We start from the raw sequence: 21,488 nt of genomic DNA on the forward strand, positions 1-21,488 counted from the left end.
GTACAGTCTAACTCATGCAGTGAAACTCTTAGATAAATTAACTCCTTCGTTTTGACATAAACATCAAAGGGAGAATTAAAGGAGAACGAACATTATTTTCTGCTGCTATTTTAGACCTACTGTTCATAACATCCACGAACGTTCCTGGAAAGTTACAAACTATTTAAATTGAGAAGGCCATTTGCTGTTTTATCAAGTCTGTAATACACAAAATTTGGCTTCAAAATGATCTCATTTTCCCATTTCATGTTTCCCTGTCATCTACATGGTAGAGCATGTTTACAGAACTTTATAACTATAATATACAATTCAGTCATTTCTAAACAGCCCTGTAAGAGTAAGTCTGAAATGTACACATTTTAGAGATTACTTAGTGAACACCAAACCCTTTCCCAGCTGTTTTAAATTTTGAATTTCCCAATAAATGAATAACATACTAAAAAAGCAAACAAGATCTGACATTATTTAGTCTAAGTTTCTAAAATGGCATAACATCTGTGGCTAAAAACAATTCTGAATAACTATATTTAACTAGAGCAGTATTCTATTATTCATAGCTCATTTTCCTTACAGACTAGGGGACTTAATGTGGTGTTCAAGCATTTCAAACATTTCTTTTAATTGTTTAGTCCTTCCAAAAGCCAAACTGCTGCAAAAAGGGGGAAAATGTTCACTCATATCTTTTATATATATTCATGTGACCAACCCATGATCTCAGTTAAGTGCCACAACTGTTCATTAACACACATCACAGCCCCCCAGTCAGCACTGGGAGCTTTGAAACCATGCCAGAAGCAGGGGCTCAACAAATGGCACTTTGACCTTTTCACTACTAACTTCAATCTTTATTAAAATCTCTCAGACGTCAGCTCTGTCTCTCTCTTTTACCATCTTTTATGAGCTCCTGAAATACCTAATATTCATTCATTAAAGGGAAAAGTTTGTTACATTCTTACATAATGATAGATTCCCCTTTCACATGCAATCGGCTTGTGAAATGCCTTTGATTGAAAAAGAGAACGAAACACCCCCTCCCCCTGCCAAACAACTCTAAATTCAGAATGCTCACTCACTTCCAGGGAAATCAAGCATGCTGCCTAATATTAAAAAATCTCATGGCATCCAGGCAAGTTTAGCTCCGTTTTATGTTCCCCTTATTAAATTTCACCTTAGCAACACACAAAATCCTCACCCCGCTCTTTGCTTGCTTTTCCAGTTTCATGCTTGCATCTTTACTTCCTTAGTCCAAGCATTTAAAGGGGGACAGAAACTGATTTTTTTTGTCCAGCAGTTTCAGTTTCTTACAATAGAGTCACCAAAACCAGCAATCCCATGGAGGAAAATGCAACTAGAGACAAATATAGGCTTTGATCATTTTTATGGTGCTCAAGCATAGATTTGGAGGAGAGAGAGAGAAATCATGATTTTTTTCTTTTCCTTTTATTTGCCTACCAGTAATTAAATAATTACACATAAAGAACAACAACAACAAAAAAGAACCACAGAAAAAGTTCTCATGAGTCATTTATGTGTTTTCATTCTTTGTGTAAACTTTCTGGCACGCCCTATATGCTTCATTTCTTGCTTTAAATAAGTAAGTACTGGAAAATATGCATAGTATTTGGAACCAAGGGGAATGACACATTAATTCAAAGTTTACTTTGCGTAAGTTTGCGTTTTCCAAATTTGAAATGCAACTTCAAGGAAACCTAAAACTCACCTTCAACCTCTGATTTCTCTCCCCCTTCACCCACGGATTATGCAGAAGGTATAAGCTATTCATTTAAGCAGCACAGTGAAGTATCATCATTAGGTGGCTTAGTTACCTAGGATACTCCTATCAGCCTGACCAGTAGGGAACCTGGGAAGCGTGAGCTCCAAAGGGGGAAAAAGTAAACAAAGTAATGAGTAACAGTTACAGCTCCTTAAAATGTGTACATTAACCTCGCTATTGGGAAACTATTTGCTTTTTAGAGGCAGCACCCTCTGACTGAAATAATGATAAATATTTTGGAAATTCCATCTCAAGCCAAAATGAAATTACCCGAGTGCACTCTCAGAGAACAAAGCTTTTTAGTTTTAGTGTACCTTCAAATGAACTCAGGTAAGTTTACAAATGGTCTATACCTAAAAGACCATTAGCTAAAATTGCATTTGTTTTTATTGAAAGACAGCCTCAAGTGCTGACATGTAATATATGACATGGGATACATAATAATACTGTTAAACCAGTTCTGACATAATATTTCCCTAGGCATAATAACCACAAATGACTGCTTTAGTTAAGAACTAGCCAGAAAGAAAATAGAGCCACGTAAAAGTAGCTTTAACCGTAAATACCTCAACAATATTTTATGTCACTTTGTAAAAAAGTTAAAGGAGTCCCATAATAATTAACAACAAAAACTTCATGTTCTTTACTATTGTATAGCGGTTGTGAAAGGTTATTTCATAGTCCCGCAGCTGCCAATGCTGTAAATTATGCAGGCACCAAGAAGCATTAAGGAGAAATAATAGCAATTTAAACTAAGGCTGACGTAATTCATGATAAACAGTCATTGGAAAATATTACAATGTTGTCTTTTTTGAGTGGGTTTAATCAGAAGAATGTGACCATATTCTGACACAAACCACTCCACTTTTCCATTGTACGGGAATGGGGGCCCTTCCCTGGCCATAAAGGTTTCCCTTGCTCACTGCCACTGCTGAGCCCCAACACCTCAGGGACGCTGCTCACAAGGCTTGGGTTGCCAGTGGGCCCAGAGTTCTGAGACAGCTCCAGAGTCGGAGCAGGCCTGTTGGTCCAAGGGAGGCACAGAAACCAGGGGAACGGTCAAACAAGGATGTGCTAATGAAGGCATATGAGGCAAAAGAGATGGCTCCAGACTATGATGGACGTGGCTCACAAACACAACGAACACAGCCCATCTTACTTTTTGCCACGATCACAAAACATGATGTTGATAGCTGAATTTTAAAAACAGCCATCAAGGGGAAATCTTATAAAAAAGGAATTAGTAATGTACATCTACAATAATTTATTGAATGGACACTAATAAAGAGGATGCATGTGTAGGAGATGACAAAACACACGCTATGGGTTACATTTATCAGGCACAGAAGAACAGCTCACTTGCAAACCCTCATTTGCTGGAACTACACATCAATTCTCTGCTGAACTCTTGTCTGGCAAAACATGTAAACCCCACAATAGCATCACATAGTCACTAAGCTAAAAAATTCACTGTAGTTCTGGGACACTGAGGGAATGCGCAGAAGCAGCTTTTCAAGCAGTACCTGCCCTTCCACTCAGCATCTGCGGCCTTCCTGAGGGCAGCAGGAACACGCATCCCAAATAAAAATCAGTGTTCTCCATCAAGGAGTTTTGATTATATAGTGAAAACTAATCTATCTTGCTATTTATCCTGGTTACAACTATGCTTGCTAGTGAAAATGCACTAAAAAGACAGAAAGGGGTGGAAGCTAACAGCATTTGTTTCCATTGAAGTTCTTGCAGAGGAAGGTATTTTATCATACTTTACCACATATTACTTATGTTCACTTAACAGCTTGCTGTTAACATTCGGTGAGATTCTGTCTTTGGTTAACTGGTGAAAATCTTGAGTAACAGCCTCAGAAGTGCATAGAGTTATGCTGCATTTACGCCACTAAGGAAGGCAGAATGTGACCCCTTATCAGTGCCTTTTTGCTTTGAGTATACAAATATTTTATGCATTTCAATGATTGACAGAATGCAAAACTTGCAAATATTTATTTTTAGCTGTATGGGGAAAAAGCAATTAGAGCTAAAAATGTTAAGAATGAAGAAATCACTTAACAGAAGCAATTATGTTGGGCACATAAACAGCTCTGCCTTCAGACATTTTATTCAAATGCTGCAGAGCACGCTAGAAAATATCAATTGTTTAAAAAAAACCCCTCCAAATATTTTTTCACAACTGAAAAATCAATCATTATAAACAACATCTGGGGATCATTAATATCTTGCTCTACAGTTGAATTAACAAAATAAGAAAGAAATCTGACCAGAATCCAGAACATTTCCAGATTCACTTTCTCAAGCTAAAAGCTCGTGTTTGCAGAGGTGGGGTGGGAGGGAAGAGGAAATGTACATTTATCTATATTGTATTTAGCACTATTATGCATTAATCACTACTTCCCCTCCAGCTATGTCCTGTTTTTGTTTTGAGAGACCTAAAATTTGAAATATTTAGCTAAGCCACCCTGCCCAAGACCTTGGAAAAAATTAGCATATTTTTCAGACTGTTGGAGATGCCACCGTAAAGCTCCATCTAAGGAGCTCCCAGTATCCATGTTAATAAAATTCTCCATACTCCTCCTATTGCTGTTCAAAATGTTTTAAACATTCCAGTCTTTGCAGAGGACCACTAACACCTATCCCACTCTAATATCACATCTGCATTAAAACAAAGAAGCCCAAAGCATCTATATAGAAATTTCAGGTTTTTCTGAATTTCACTGCTATAAATTATCCTGCAGGTAGCCAAAACAGACAACGGCAATAATGCTGATACTTTACATCAGCTGAAAAACTTTAATAAAACACCCAGTCAGCTCAAATACAATTTTTGTACTGGAGCTAGTTTAAAAAGAAAAGCCAACTTTGACTCACACAAATAAAATAAGTCACCAACAGGAAAACTGTATTTCATTTAGAGTGAAAACATTCTTCCGTCCTTTTTTTTTTGTTTGTTTTAAAGACTCATTCCCTGCCAAGGTTTTATTTTGTTATGTTTTTCCCCCAAACAACTGATTTTATCTGTGAGTCACAAACTTCTGTAAACTAAGATGCATAATGAGAGCAAAGACCAAATTTCAGCTATACCAAGAGTAATGGTACCACTCCATACCCTGGAGTGACCAGCTTTCAGGCTACAGAATTTTTCTGGCACATGATCCATCCCTAAAAAGTCCTTCCTTCTTCATAATGCTGCTCTTCCATGGCTTCCCTGGCCAATGACAGGGAGGGTAAGTCTTTCTGAAATTGTTGGCTCAGAAACTCCAGCAGCTGGGAGGACTGGTAAGTCACCCCTCATTCCCAACCACTCCCTGCCAGGCCTGGAAGTGAGACAAACTGCCTTCGCCATTGTTTTACAGGGAGAGATGAGCTGCTGAAGGTTGTGAGGTTTGCATTTTAATGCAGATAACAATATATTGCTTGCTAGGGGAAAAGTTAAGTTTGGTTTGGGGGATGGGGAGGAGATAAGAGGGACCTGCAATGCCCTTTTGCACATGGATTTTTTTCAATGAGCAGTTTCCCTCTGCATTGCTCATGTTACGGCCAAATGAAGATGGTTAATTTTTCAGAGAAAAAATTGTATTTATACCACAGTAGGTTGTAGTTCTCTCACATTTTGCTATCAAATGTTTCATTAAAAAATTGAGTTTTACATGCAAACCCAAAACCTTCTCTTGGGCTTGAACATGTGTTTTGAGTACTCCAGGGACCAAGCACATTGTTAAACGGCATATTGGACCTAGCATGCTGTAAAAATAATCCAGAATGATGTAAAATTTACCAAACAGATTTTGAAAATTGAGAAGAAATAAGGTATTCTGTTTTCTCTCACACTCCTGTTTATAGAAAAAGCAAGGCCATCCTCACACAATGAAAAATAGCTTTTGGATTCATCTTTAGCAGACAGAATTTATAACATTTATCTACCAAAGCACCATGAAAAATTGTTCTGAAATTTTCACCTGGTGAAGCTGATGGAGCTGAAACTCACAATCACCCAGACCACAGCTGGATCACAGAAAGATCCTGGCTCATTGATGAGCCCTAGAAGCCACTCCAAGCCATGGAGCTGGCACAAGCCTGGCAACTGAAGTCACCTTTTTTGGACAAGCAAACACAGAGGACATGTGCTGCTCTAGCAACAAGTGCACACTGATTTATGCCCAGTGACCTTCAGATACACCTTCTGAACACTCATAGGCAGCTTTGCCTCCAGCTAGATCCCTTTGGTCTGTAATGAAAATTATTAGAAACCTAATTTTTTCATTCCTTTTCTCCTGCAGCACATATGACCACACAGCAGATGCCAGTAAATGATATGCATTTATGAAAGTTATTCAGTAACAGCAACCCCAGAGGCTGATAAATGAAAAAGATTTTGAAAAATGTCTTGAGTTGAAGAGAAATGAATTGTTCCTTTTCATTGCTCATGTTCATTTCATTATCCACCTGGACTGCTTCACGCTGGTGAGGACCTCTAATTGCTCTTATTTCAGGAGAGGGATATGTGTGCAGTTGGACTCCAGTCATAGCCAGGAACGTGGGCTATCAAGATATCCAAGCATGGTTTATGTCTTCTGCTTTCTGAACAGAAGCAAGCTCTTGAGCCTATTTGCATTCTGGAGGGGAACCCTCCAAGGCAGTTGGATTAACTAATCAGTGGTTATATCAACAAGAATGGGAGCAGGAAGCTTCCCACTCACAGCAGTCTTTCCTCTGTAAATGTAGAGCAAGTCCTTCTGTGGCAGGCTGCAAAGAAAGACATGCAAATGTTTGAGGCTTCCAGCTGCTGAGCCCATTCCTCAGCAGCCTGCTCCTCCAGCAGCCTCCTAGGTGGGATGCTGTGGCACACTGAACCAACCAGAGGAGAATTACAAGAGGACCGTGCAAGAAAACAGATCCTAAATATTCCTGTCCAGAGCACTTGGGCACATGCCATGCAGCAGTGGGCACACAGGGTAGAGGTAAGCACAGGCAGCTGGGGTGTTGGGAACACCTGTGGCTGGAGCTGGAGGGGAAGCTTAGCACAGCCTGAGCCTCACAGAGGCTCTATGGAAACACAGAACATGCACACAGGACTGCCCAAAGGCTTGCTGCATCCCTCCCAGTCATACCTGTGGCAGCATCTACAAACATCTGCTTCAAAAAGTCCCACACCAAAACAATATTTATTGGTAACAAAACTTAATTCTTCTTCCTCATTTCCACCTTTATTTATTTTTGTTAAACTCTACAAAAGAGGGGAAAATAGGCAAGGAGTATGAGAACAAGTCTGAGAACAAGTCAGAGCTCAACAAATTTTTTTTGTTATAAACTTATAATGAAAGTAGAGAGAATAGTTCCAGGAAAAAACATTTTGGTCTATTAAAACTACCTAACAAGGACAATAGCTTACATGCTGGGGGTTCTTTGTAAAGGTCTTTCTGTGTCTCATTTGTGATATGCTGTAGCTGTTGCAAAATACTCCAACATACAGAGAATGTGTAAAACGTGCCTCAAAAGCAATGCTTCTGAAGAAGATTTGGCATCCACATTGGAAACCAGTGCTCCAGTGCTTCCCCCATAAAGACATCAGCGGAATGTATTTCCCAAATTTTGCATTTGCTTTAGAGTTGGGAGAATTTAAGGTAAAAACAGTGAAATACACACTCCTGTCTTGTTCCTTCTGCACGCTTATTTCATTTGCAAAGTAAGAGAGGGACAAAACCTTCAAACTACATGTGTCTGGGTCTCCTTATAGACACCTTTTCAGAATTTTAGTCACCATTTTTGTAATCTGGCATCCCCTCAGATTTGACTGATAAATACCAGTGGCCTTAGAGTAATCTATTTATCTACTGTACCACCCTGCCTCTGTTTAGGCTCAGCAGTCATCACCTTCCCCATGTGACATCAATCTACATGGTATCAATGTAAACTGTTTGTATAATGAAGCGTTGTACATTTTATTGTCCTGCCAGCAAAGAAAAGGATAAACTAGTACTTTGCCTGCTGTCTTCAACAAAGGTAGCATAATTGACACCATACATTTCGCAATGCAGATATGAAACCACACACTGGCCAGTTTTTCCTTCTTTAAACAGCAGGGCTTGCAAGTTTTACATCATTACTTTCATAATAAATACTTTTAAACCGTGTTTTTGGAGGTTTTTTTTTGGTGGTTCTTTTTTTTTAAAATAGGGATTTAAAAAAAATCTGCTTCTTAAACCAAGCTAAATTTTAAATACACATTATTAATTTCTATGGCTAAGATTTCTGTGGCTCTGGTTGATAATGAGATAATTGCCTCGCAAAGGTCAAGAGAATGGCATAGTTTGCTTTCAGAGGCTGAACAAAGCACTTGCTATGGTTCACTAAGCGTAGTTTCTGCATCATTCCACATCTCTTTGATTCATCTATTACTAATATTCCATGATACACTTGCATTATGGATCCAACTATTTCAACAAACCTGTAATCAAGGAATGACCCTGAATAAAATACTCCACAGAAAGCAGATGGTAGGCTCATCAAACGCCTTCAAGCCTAAAATAACCTTTCTCACATAAAAAGGAGAGTCAATTACAACTGAACTTTATATTCTGAGCTTGAGCTCAGAGTAAATAAAAACCAACACGATACTATTGTGTCATTGGACCAAACTTTCAGGGCATTTAATTCATTTTTTTCGCCACCCCCATCCCCTAAGAGCAGCCAACACTTTTATTCATGGTTCATTCAAAACCCGCAATGTTTTGTGTGAGTGTGAGCAGACTTGACAGTTTGGGCCAGATTCTGAAAAATCTTGACAGCACAAAACTAAAACTACTCTCAGCAGTCATGTGCTCCAGTGACAACACCACGTGAGGAGGGATCTCCTCTGCCTTTTGGGAATGGAGTGGCAGAGCAGCAGAGCAGCACTACCTTACAAAATACCCCAATGCCATCACATGAGTCAGGGCTTTTCTGCTGTCACAACAATGCCCGAGCTGGGCACCAAGCTCAAAGCCAGTGTGTTCCAGTTCAGAAAAAAAGGCAGATGACTCTCCCATCAGAAACATTCCCTCTCAATCTCATTATTAAATGTTTAAGGGCATCAACAGACTTTTTTTCTATAAGAGACTACAGGAGCTTCCTTGCAGAGATGGGGGGGGGGGTCTTACAAGCAAAGGTGTACTCAGCACCATGCAGACTTTGCCAGCATGAGCCACAGAACTCATCCATCTGGTGATATGGGGCATAAAACTTAATTCTGTACAATGCTAAAGAAACGACACTGGACCCATTACTGGGTGTCTACACAACATGCATTCTGCCACATATTCAAAGCACACCTGCTATAGCTGGGATGATCTGACACAAAAAAAAACCCTGTGTGAAACTACCTGGTTGCTATCAGGTGTCAAATCTTGCAGTCCTTTTCCCCAGCTGTAAGGAGCTGCATACTCCTTTAGAGCTGCAGAGTATTCTCTATGCCTCTTGAATTAAGAGGTCACCTCCCCTAAGTATCTCTGCACTCATGAAACCAAGCTCCTAGCAGTGGTAAAGCCCATGTTGAACAAGCCACATTCCAGGATGACCAGGAACACACCAGCTACAGCTGACACTCTTACTGGGTCTGGGGAGCACAGCTGAGAAGTGCTCTCTAACAGCAATGGGGTGTGCCAGGACTCCCTCCTGTTTTGCATCTTTTAGCATACTGCACCAACAATGACTTCAAAAAACTAACACACACTGTAATGCTTCTGGAAGACAGGCTAGAGGTGAATGGTTAAGGTAGATGAACTTCAAACCCAGGCAAGGTATTGTTCCACTCAGACCCAGTCACTGTGCTACACTCCACCCTATAACATTATCTATGATTGTGAACTCAAGTTGCAATACTGAGATCACCAGTGGCCAAAAGCCTTCAGTCTTAGAGAAGAAAGAGCATATTTGGTACTGATCATTTCAATCATAAATATGGTTATCATAAATCATGGTTCACTTCAAAGGAATCACATCTTCCCTTTGGAAATCAGTGGATACTTAAAAGAAGAAAAATGTCTTGTGAGAAAAAGAAAATAGCTGTGATGGGACTTACCAAACTCATCGCATATACTTTCATTTTCTATTAGGGTAGGATGATCAAATGTATCCCGACAATAGAAGATTTGGGGGTTCTTGCTTGTTACTGCAATGCCTCCAAGGGCTAAAACGAACTGGTCTGTCAGTATTGACGAGGGCTTGTCCTGGATGCGCTTTAACATGGAACGGTAGCGACAGTACTGTGGGTAGCTGAGAATTAAAAGGTTTGAATCTTCATCATCCTCACCTGGAAGAACAGAAAAAAATACTCTTAGTATATCAGAAAAATATAAAACAAGAGCTGTACCTCAAGTATTTCAGAAAAACTCCATTTTCTGAAGTAAGTTCATCTTTTCTCAAGACACAACTTTTATAGCACAGTGGGTCTGGAAAGAAAGGTTAAAAACCAGTAATTTAAAGAAAGTTTATTAAAACAGATTATTTTCTGCCTTTCTGTTCAGTTTTTCCACAGTTACTCACAAGGACTACCTGGATGAGCAAGAAAACACTGCTCTGCTGAAGTTGGCCAAGGGCCTTAATCAAAGTGTTCTCCATACTTTGCCAATTTGGCTGCTTCAATAGAAATATAATCTGTAATTTTTACTCAGTTCCCCATACAGCTTTACTACACTCATGTTTACATCAGTTAACGTCTTTTAAAAACAATAATATACATGCAGAGCATACAGCTATTACCTCTCCTTTGAAGTCCCTGATACTGGCAACTACCAAAGACCTCTGGGCCAGGGAGGTGGGCTGACCCAACCTGGTCACTGTTGCTAAACCCCAAGAGGTGGAAGCAACTTTTTTCACATTAACTGCAAATACAGCAGTTAAAATAAAACTCCTACAGAGCACAACAAGCAAATGAATTTTCAAACAGCTTGTGCTGCTGGGCTCAAAATATAAAGCAATCTAGACCTCAGAGCTTTCCATTCCTCCATGGTTTAGATGATATCACATATGAAGGTGGCAGATTTTGAAATAACACAATCAAGTGTCATCATATAACCAGAAGGAAACCTAAGAGGAAAAAAAAAAAAAACTCAACTAGGGATACAAACATGAGAAATTACTCATCTGCAGGTATACAGCCAGTACTCAACATAACTTCTTTTTATGCTCATTTATCTCCTCAGGTACCTAACTGAACATGGCTTTCCAGGCATGCCAATGAGGACAAAGCAACAGCACTCACTTTACATTTTCTGTTCTACTCTGATTACTGAATAACTCAGCTATTTCTTCTGCCAGAGACAAAAGGTCTACTATTTAATCCCATTACCAATACTGAAATCATTCTTACTCCTAAAGTAAAAATCACTTCAGACATTGAAAGAAAAATCAGATCAGTTCTCTCCAACTAGATATGATGGCACCACTCATCTAGATTCAAGTGAGGCAATGAAAATGTTGACACATAAAAGGCTAAATTTTAAGAAGTCTCTGGAAGCAGATATATCACCTAGAATGTCATCACTGCAGAGGAATGCAATGCTGTAGAAAAAAAAAACCAACACGACAGACAGACTTGCAAGGCACTGTCTTTACTAGCACAGCTCCTGAAAGCAATCACTTTTAAAAACTCAGAACTCTCACCACTATCCTGACATAGGTGAGGAGATAAAACTGTTTGTGTTAAAAAGAAAAAAAAAAGAAAAAATTGAAGTAAGGGTAATACATTTTGGTAAACAGCACTGGCATTTTCTAAGAAAATAAAATTGATGGCCCTAAAACCTCTTTTGGCCAACAAGGATGTGGTCATGCTTTTCTTTGTTTCAACAAGTATCCCATAAGCCTACACAACAGCACGATTGAGCCAATTGCTCCTGGGAATAAGGCTCTCTCTTCTTTATTAGGAAACTCTAAAAATCAGATCAGGAAAACTGTTCTAGGAATTAAGAAGCACATGATCCGTCCTTTAACTCCTTCGAGAGTTGCACGTACGCCTGCCTGACAGTTATTACTACTTTATACCTTTGTGCAGATAGTGCTGAGCTGAATCTGTCGATCTGACAGCACTTTTCTCATGCCAGGATGTGGTCAGCTTTTTAAACAGGGTGTATATAAATGTATGTCCCACGTGCCTTTGTAGTAAACCATTAGTTTCTAGACAAATGTGCTGCAAGTCCCTGCGCAGAATTACACAAACTTTGTACCCCTGACAACTGACGACTTAACTCAAACCCCCTGGCATAAATTAAAACCAAGTAATTTTTACAGGATCACTTTCATATATGCTTGTGCAATTCCAATGAGTACTTTGAGATGCATTTGTTGCCTTTCCTTTTTTATTCCAGGTTCAATAGATACATCAAAGAATGAACAAAGGCTGAATAAACTGAAAATTTGCTTAGTGAAAGACAAACACAGTGTTCCTGGAACAAAGATTTTTTTCCTCAACCACGCCCACATGAGAAAAGAGAAATCAAAGCAGACCAATCCCTAATAAAATGCAAGCCCGAAGATGAACTATTATTTGCTTTTATCAAAATCTTACACGTGCCATTTAACGGTGGACTTATGAATTTTGCAAGTCTTTTTCAGAAATACGATCAGAAAGAGTTTACTCTTAGGAGAAGAGAAGCTCAAAATGTAGACCACATCCCATTAAAATTAAGAAAAACAACATGACTTCTATAAACATACAATTGAGATATTAGGAAACCAAGATGCTGTATTTTCTGAGTTTCATTTCAGATTCCACAGACAGAACATGGTAAAAGATAATACCTACAGTATTCTGCTTGTGAGGCTCAACCGAAATTACTCTAATCCTATGCTTATATCATAATTGTGTGGTTTAATAACTTCCTCCAACATCAACTTTTCATTTATTTCTATATTTCAGGGCTGAAAACAGAGAAACTGTAATTAGGAAGCAAAGTTCCACCCCTGCCTTCCAAGCAGTGCCTATATCTGCAGAGATATAATCCAACAGTTCCCTTTGTCAGGGGTAAAGAGAGCTGGGATTTGGCACAGCCTGGCATTTATGTTGGATTACATGTTCTTCAAGTTGTCTTTGTAAGTAAGAGATGCATGAAATGCCAAACACAATGAATCTATGCAAGAACTGACTTTTCAAATCAGCACAACCATTTTTAATATGTAAGGCAAGACAATTAAAAGCCCTAAAAGAAAAAAAAAAAAAAGCCTGTTAAAAGGACGAATTCCTAACAAATCCATCTAGAGCCAGAACTACTTACAGAGAGAGCAGAGAAAAAAACCCCTGTAACATGCTTTTTGTTTGCTTGTTTCAGAAACATCAGCCTATAATGTTATTGCTAACTGCCATAATCTACCCTCAACATCAGTAAGCATTATTTCTCTTTAAAAAGACCTTCACACCAGGATTTTATAGAGCTTGATGGAAAAACTATGCATGTTCCTTCCTGTACCTAATTACCTCAACTGAAAAAGCTGCCAAGTATTTTGCCCTTTAGTTCTTTTAATCGTATTAGTGCAAATGCATTTGGATGCCAACAGAAACAAACATTTTAAGATTTTTGCTTAAAAGATTCCAAATATGTATGAGGCTGGTGCTATGAAAGCACACTCCACTTCTTCCCAGAAAGCACAGTTAGTCTTGCAGAAGAAACATGAATTTGTGCCTCTTGTAAGACTAAACGTCTAGTTTCGACCCAATTTAAGTAAAATAATGTCAATATGAACTGCTCTCACAATGATTTATGCTACCTTCTGTTACTTTATTACATTAGACATTCCTTTCTCTAAGCTTTATACTTTTTGCCGTCCTCCTAGCAACCACATAAAGGCTGAGTACCAACTTTACACGCCTGGCACCCTTCCAGGCTCGACTGTTATTGATAATTATATTGAAGTTTCAATTTAATTGCTACTCTGTTGTGACACAGAATATTTTTTGTAATTAGGCTTTTCCCATTTTCTGTCCATTCATTTTTTGCATTACTGAAAATTACTTTTTCGGGCCAATGCCCCCCTCCCCTCTGTGAAAATACAAGCAGAACAATGATACAGATAAGGGTCTGTACATCTGTTACTATCATTAACAACTCAGTAATGTGAAGGGAAGAAAAAAAAAAGGGGAAAAAAAAGCTAAATATAATTCCTCAGAAGGTAAATTTTTTTCCAGTTTAAGTGCTGTTTTTCTTCTTACAGTTACTCAATGATTTCCTGTTCTAATTACAAGACATTATACATAAAGTAATTTTTAAAAAGGAAATGTACCAGCACAGGAGGCTAAACAGAAACACTTGCTTGGTATGGTTTGAGATTGTAAACTTTTACATCTCTTATCAATTTTCTGCTCTACCTTTGTACAATATATTATACCACACATCTACCATTTCTTCTGAGGCAGTTAACACAAATGTATACATCAAAGGGCAAACAACACTTGCAGTTAAACTGCAGGCAAAGGAAAAAAAAGAAAAAAAAAATCAATTTTTTCCTTTTCCATGTAGCTGGTAAGTTGGAGGCAAGCCAAGCCTCAGAGTGGAAAATATTAAAAAGTTAAAAGAAAAAAAGCAGCAGGCTTGATTAAAAAGCAAAAGAAGAGATATTCAGTTCTAGATCTAAATGAATAACCCACAAACTATTTCATAAAAACATACTGTGACGTAAATTACACATCAGTATTGCACTGTTGTGGTTATTTTGAGAAATGGCTTGTACTGTAAGTCAGCTGGTAAAACCCCACCCTTAATGATTTTGTAATTCTCCATACAGCAATCAACTGGAGCAGTCATGAAATTGCCAAGAAGGAAAACAGACAGAGCGGTAGAGAGTTTGTAATAAAAAGATAATGTACTTTTAACATAACAGAAGTAGAAGATTGGTTTTATTAACTAAAAAAACTACTTAAAAGGTCCCAGGCTTGCCATTTGTTTTGATAAATGTTGACACAGATCTTCGTAAGATAAGCAATGGAAGTACCAGGGGAACCAGATAAAATGGGACAATGCTTTGGTGTGTGGGTAGCAAATTGAGCAAGGGAGCTCTCTGGAATACAGAGAGAAAATGAAGGAAGTTGCAGGGTTCTGTCCATCAGGCTCCTCTCCCACACAGTGCCCTCGCTCCTCTGCCTTCTTTCATAACCCTCTGTTACTAAGGGGGTCTCCCAGAGGATTCACATATCACAATTAGCTTATCATTGCTTCTATGCACAGCTTTGACCATTATCATCAATATGCAGCGGATACAGAGGTAATGAAGGATGCACCTGGGTGTCTGAGGGACTGGTGAGGTGCTGAATGAACACAGCTCTGACCTCTGTGATGGGAGGTGGTCTCCTGACTATTGCAGGGCAGTGTGTTCACTCACCTTCCAACACCCTCCAGCTGTTAACATCTAGTTCTCCTTCTCTTGTTCTACTCTGGCAATGACTTTCTGCAGTACAGGCATGAGAACACAAGTGTAGATGAAGCAAAGATGTGTAGCTCACCCTTCAAAACCAGTATCTGCAGGTCAGACAGGCTCTACATATATCAGAGCTGCCTGTTCTAATAAAAACCCAAAGAAAGAGAGCACAGTTTTCAGCAGATGGAAATGAACTTATCACACAACTACCAAAAAACCCTGAATCTATCAAAAGGTCCAAAAGCAACAGAAACAGCAGAACAATGGAGGAATAACTACAAAGAGGAATAAGAAACTGGGTCTTTATGACCTCAAAATCTTTAAGAGGAATCTTTAAGAGGAGTGATGCAATGAGAACACCTTCCCATATCATAGTCCAGCTATAACTTGCCAAACCCCTCCAAACTTCCAAGATAACTGCAGGTGGCCAAGCAGCAATGACAGTCATCACCTGCACCTCTGGGGATTCCTGAGAGGGCAAGGACAGCTCTCCCAGTGAAATAACCTTCATGGGAGGATCATACCTGGCTCCTGCCTGACCACTTCTCACACTGAATCCTTTGCACAGACACAAGGCTAAGAACCACAGCAGGAATCCACGCCCCACAGCAGGAATCTGCTGTGGACTAGGAGCAAAGGCTGAGGAGTTCAGGCAGCTCATCATGGTCACAAGGCATGCTCTAGCACAGCGATCCACCCTCTCTCCAGTGGTCAGGAAAGATTTCTCAAACACAGCTCTTCCAATCCGCTCTGCTTTTTCATTCCCATGGTCTTTATTCACACTAGTAAAGACACTCAGTGTGCCTCAGCTGGCTAATTAATCAAAAGACCTAAAAATATTAATCTAAGAATGGTATTTCTCTCACAGATAAATGCAAATACAGTAAGTAATGATTTAGCCACATGAGATGGGACAGGAAATCTGTGGTTTTGGTTTTAAATAAATTTGGGTAAATTATTGACACAACAGGGATACCTCTTTGTCGGCAGGACTCATGCTCTCATCCTTGCTTTGAGAACCCCCCTCTATTTGAATGCTAATGCAATCAAGAACAAAGGCAATGTGTTGCAGGATACAAACACAGTGATTACATTTATGTTTACCAGATAATGATGGTGTTAACAAGTTGCCTGTAATTCTGACATGGACGTTTGCCTGCCTGATTCTGCTTTTAAATTGATCAAAAGGCAAAAGTCATTTCTGCCAATAGTGAGAATAAAATGTACAGCCTTTCTGCATGTGTCAGATATTTCTCCCCTTTTAAGGAGACAGAGCTATTTCTCAGAATTTCATGCCACTTCCCCAGCCCTCTGTTTTCTGTCACAGTGCCAGCAGAGCATCAGCCTTTCAAAGAATTCCTAAGCTTAGTTTAACATTTGAAAGAAAGAGAATACTTACAAATCTACTGGAGATTGAAACTACTGTTCAACTGAACAGTAATACAGTCATTAAAAAAAAAGAAAAAAAGACAGCAACATCTAATACTTATTTAAAGCACGTGGTTGAAAAATATTTTTCACTCGGCTATTTGGATCAGAGTTGTTCTACTCCTACTTAACGGGGACAGATCCAAGTATCTTGAGCAATGATTGACAGTATGTCCATATAATAAAATATTCTATAATATTTATCTCACTAAATCACTTGAAATTCAAATCCTAAACCCAATTTTTGAAGAAGACAAAAGAAGTTTAATATGAAAAAGTTTCCAACCAGATATTCCACATCCTTTTCAGACCCTAATCCTATATTCAGCTCCTCATAACTGCAGCTCCAACCTTGCACTCCCAGGATCCTTCTGCACATTAGGAAGTGCCTCATAAACCTTATGAGGTGTTTCTAGACTCAAAAGAAGAGTGACTGACACTCGTCATTTCCAGCTTTTATATAACCCTTCCATCCACAGGCCTCAAACTGCTTTATGGAGATGAGTAAAAATTATTATCCCCATTACACAGAGAGAGAAACTGAGACAGAGAGAGCTTAAAGGATTTATTCTACAGCATCAAGCAATTTAGAGTGCAAGGGAGAGAGCAAAGAGGCCAGGCAGAAATTCTTGTTGGGAAATTTCTGGGTAAGTGGGAGATCCCTAAATTTCCTCAAAAGGGAAGTGACTATCTCTGGTCACCCCAGCCAGCCTGCCTGCCTCCCCCAGAGATGGGGGGGCATGGATCAGGTGGCTCTGTGCTGAGGCTTCTCTCTTACCACAACCATCTTACCCCGCCTCACACACTTCCAGTGACTCCTTCATTCTATGCAGCTGCTGCCCAGCCGGGATTATCTCCCCCTTCAGAAAGGTTTTTAAGGAAGCAGTTCACCCTCGTGCCCAAGGCAGGTGACTGCTGTGACAACAGCTGGAGGAGCCCCAGAAAAGCAAGCTGACACTGCGGATGTGGCTGTGAAATCACCTCCCTGCCTCCCAAAATTTCCTTCTCTTACTCCTCAGGACTCAAGCATGGGCCAGCCCATGTCCAAACAGCCATGGATGGCTACAGAAAACCACTCTGATATAAAAGGTTTCTAAACTGCCCTATTAGCTTTCTAAAGCAGATGGAGATTGGGGGAAGGGGGAGATTGATTGTACAAGGGAGCACATGCTGCCTGTCCTCTTGAATGTTCTGGGTCATGCAGACCATTCAGGTTGAATGTGCATCAGCTTTAAAACAAGTATTTATCCTGGTTGTCGTGGTTACTGATAAGCAGCTTCAATTCTGCTGATAACAAAAAGAAGAAAGAATTAAAAAGGGGAGGGGAGCTGAAAACATAATTTGGTAATATGACGAAGCCAACAAGAGGAATTAAATCACATTAAACAAGCCAATTGTACTGTAAATGGCTCTACCTCTGTATTTGCTTTTAAATCATCTAAGGCTCTAACATGGCAGCTGCTTCAATTTTAACAAACAAACAGTAAAAATCCCTTTTAATAACGAAAGAAAATAATGATATACTTTGCTTTAGCTGAATTCAAACATAATTTAATTTTTCCTGAGGTGAAATTTGCACAGGGAACAATCAGATAATAAGTGTTATCATTCTCACAGACAAAACTGAACCAGCACTTTGCAATTCAAAGTGCTATTTAATGCACTGTTTTCAGCAATCTCTGAACACCATCCAACATACCACTGAACTACACTCCAGTACTTACACATAAAACCTGATCCTGCAAATACTTGAGCATGGGGGTTATGCTATGAACACAAGTACTACAGCTGAGGTTGAAGTCACACATTCCCTACAGCACTGTTGGGCGGGTCACATCCTCATATCCACTAACTTTCCCCCCAACACCTTCTCATCCTCTGTATTATTATTACTATTTCTATGATCATGTGTCTTGGTCCCCCTTTCTGATGTGTGGCACTGTAGAGAGAAAATACTGGAGAATGAAAAACCCTACTCTGGTGGAGAAACATGCAACTAGAGCCCCTGGCAAGAGAGGGGCACACATTTTTACAGCAGTGATAATTAACCATTGGAACAATGAGCTCAAAGATGTAACAGACTCCCCAACCCAGTGCTCAGGATGGAACCTCAAGATATTCTGTGGACTGATGAATTTTATTCTCATGGTCTGTTATCTGTCTCCTGTGCTGAAGAGGCCAATGACAAATCCATACTTGTGCGGCATGAAAAACTGAAAAGAAGTGGAAGGTCGCTGAGAGTTAAACTGAGTTACTGGGTTTAATATCAGACTAACCAGGTCTTCTGTCATCTCCTCTCTCTTTCACCTCTGCACACCATTCAAACATAAATGACAGACAAGGAAACGCAAGCCCTACTTATAAGGGACTGATTCATCACCTCTTCCTTGCGGCAGAATCAACCGCCTTCATTTTCCACTGCACCCAGAAGTATGAGTCAAAAGCCTTATTTTGGTGTCTCACACGGGCTCTTTCATTATCATTCTGAAAATTCGGAGGAACTGCGCCCTCCTCGAAATAGCAGCGGCAGAAGCTGCTGGTCCCAGAGCCACGACACAAGGGGTGGAGGGTGGAAATGGTCCAGTGATTTAAACATTCAAGCCCTGCTTTTGACGTTTATGCCCTCTTTGAAACCCTTAATGAAGTAACAACCCTGTTAATTCTGGCAGGGTATTTAATACACATAAAAACTGCATTATCTACTATTTACAATTTACTACACATGAGCAGTATCTGGCTCTGTATAAAAATAACAAGCTCACTGTAACCCTCCCCTCCCTAACCATACTGCTGATTTCTTTGACACATGGAGAAGTGAGAATAATTACATTTTACTGAGTGCGTCTCATTACACTGATTTAAGTAAGATTTCCAAAGCTGTAAAAATATGCTTTTCAATTTCATTTGTTTCTAGCATTTCACTATGAAGACAGTTTGTAAAGCCTTCAAAAATCATCATCAATATAGACAAAAATTGTACCCTGCTCATGTGGACATTTGACAGAGGGATAATAGGGTCTAGAAACACCACAGTCAGATGTTGCTTTTCTGTTTAATGTTTCCTTCTGTGCCAAACATAATATAACAGACAAGTGTTAGAGAGACATGCAGGGGGGAGTCTGAATAGAGAGCTTTAAAAGAGGCCCTAAATAGAGAAGCTGTATGCTTAGTCTTCAACAATATTCAATAGCAATTTATTTGCAGCCATTTTCTCATGTAACCTTTCACACGGGAGCAGATAAGATAGAGCACAACACAATTTGTCAACTGCCAGATATGAACAAAAGAAACCATTTTTAATAAGCTTCAGTGGCCCCTTGTATTTGTTTTGCAACATGTTAATAACTTTTTTGGAAGCCAATCAAAGACAAGAAGAGGAAAAAGAAGTCAAACTGGGAAACAAAAACCACAGTTTAAGAATTTTACAGATAAACTCGTGTTATCATCCACAGTGTAATAATGCTTAAACCCAGGAGTGGCACAAAATTGGAATTAGAAACACGATGCCATTTCTTTTTTAACAAAAGAGCAATTACAAAAATGCTAGTGTCATATATACTTTTTCAAGAATTTGCTGTCCTCTATCTCATCCCAATGGAGCATATACCTGCTCCCCAAAAGAACCTTACTCAGGTTCCTCTCCTTTGCAGTGAAGAGATCACACTTAACATGAAGACTATGAGGAAAGGCCAGACAGGAATTGCCAAACTCCAGGCCACTGACCCAACTGCCCTGTACCATGCTTCCCAACTCCTTGGAAACCCTCACCTCCTAACTGAACTTAGGTTGCACCAAACAGCCCCCAATTTGTTGCTCATGTAGCCTTTTAACGTAGCCTTAAAAGCTGTTACAGGCATATGAGTAAGTCTGTGGTTGCTCATTTAATCCTAGTCTGCATCACAACAAAGTAGACTGGAGCTGAAAGGGAGTAATAGTATAAAGGTCTAAAAGAAAAGGGAGCTAACGTACACCCTTGTCTAGGATACAAGGATCAAAATCTGAGTGATATCCTGTATAAGACAAAGCAACTGTGCTGAAATTTAGCAATGCCAGGGCCTTCCTGTGTGACCAAGGTCGTATAATTAGGTATTCCTGGGGCAAAGCCTCATTTTGATGGAAAAAGAATTAGTTGTAGGCATGTGAGAGCTTGTGGGACAATTGCTCCTGACTCCTTCTCCCTCCTGCAGGCACAAGAGAAAAGGCAGAGAACCTCCTCAAAATGGTGTCTACCGATACCTGTGCAAAAATGTTTCTGCAGGAATGGGGTTCAACAGTGGGTTCAAATGCTCATATGAGCCCTTAGTCACATTTTTAAGGTAAGGGCCTTCTGGTACTGAAGAAAAATCAGAAAGCACCAAAATCCCAGCAACATATGCTGAAAAAGCTGATGAAGTGTTAAGCAATTTCATTAACATTATTAAAATAGAGAAAGTTCCCTTGGAAAATTTCACACAGGCTTTCCCGTCTCATTGCAAATTACTCACGGCCTGAGAGACGCGTGAGGAGCAAATGGAGAGAAATAAAGCTTCTCTCCAGGTAATTTGGACCAAGTCCTAGTCTCACTGGTAGAAAGACCAGGCATGTGGGCTTCAGTGAGAACAGGGCTGGGTTCTTTGAACTAGATTATTATGGCATCTCTAAGAGAGGTACAAAAGTATACGGTGAGAGAAGATGCATCAGAGAACAAAAGAAGCTGCCGGTCAGATGACAGCCCTCCTTGTTATGATGATGAAAAGACTCCCAGACTTCAGCAGACACACACCTGCAGAGTTTAGGATCCTATACCCAAAATTAGATTTTGCCTTCTAAGGACTTTGCAAAGGAGTCTGTTATCCAGTGAAGGAAAAGAATGTAAGTATTTGCTCTTCAAGAAAGAGGAATGAGAAAGGGCTCC

General features: G+C 39.6%; 1 protein-coding gene across 3 annotated transcripts in view; it reads right to left on the minus strand.

Annotated features, from left to right (window-relative positions):
- Window positions 1-21,488, minus strand: part of ARID5B (AT-rich interaction domain 5B) — a 116,740-nt gene that overhangs the window by 59,877 nt on the left and 35,375 nt on the right. For all 3 annotated transcript variants that reach the window (XM_066554562.1, XM_066554563.1, XM_066554561.1), the window contains one exon: window positions 9,843-10,073. In XM_066554562.1, the coding sequence (XP_066410659.1) occupies window positions 9,843-10,073 (231 nt within the window). The remainder of the gene's footprint in view (window positions 1-9,842; window positions 10,074-21,488) is intronic.

Source organism: Molothrus aeneus, chromosome 8 (genome assembly GCF_037042795.1).
Source record: "Molothrus aeneus isolate 106 chromosome 8, BPBGC_Maene_1.0, whole genome shotgun sequence".
NCBI lineage: Eukaryota > Metazoa > Chordata > Aves > Passeriformes > Icteridae > Molothrus > Molothrus aeneus.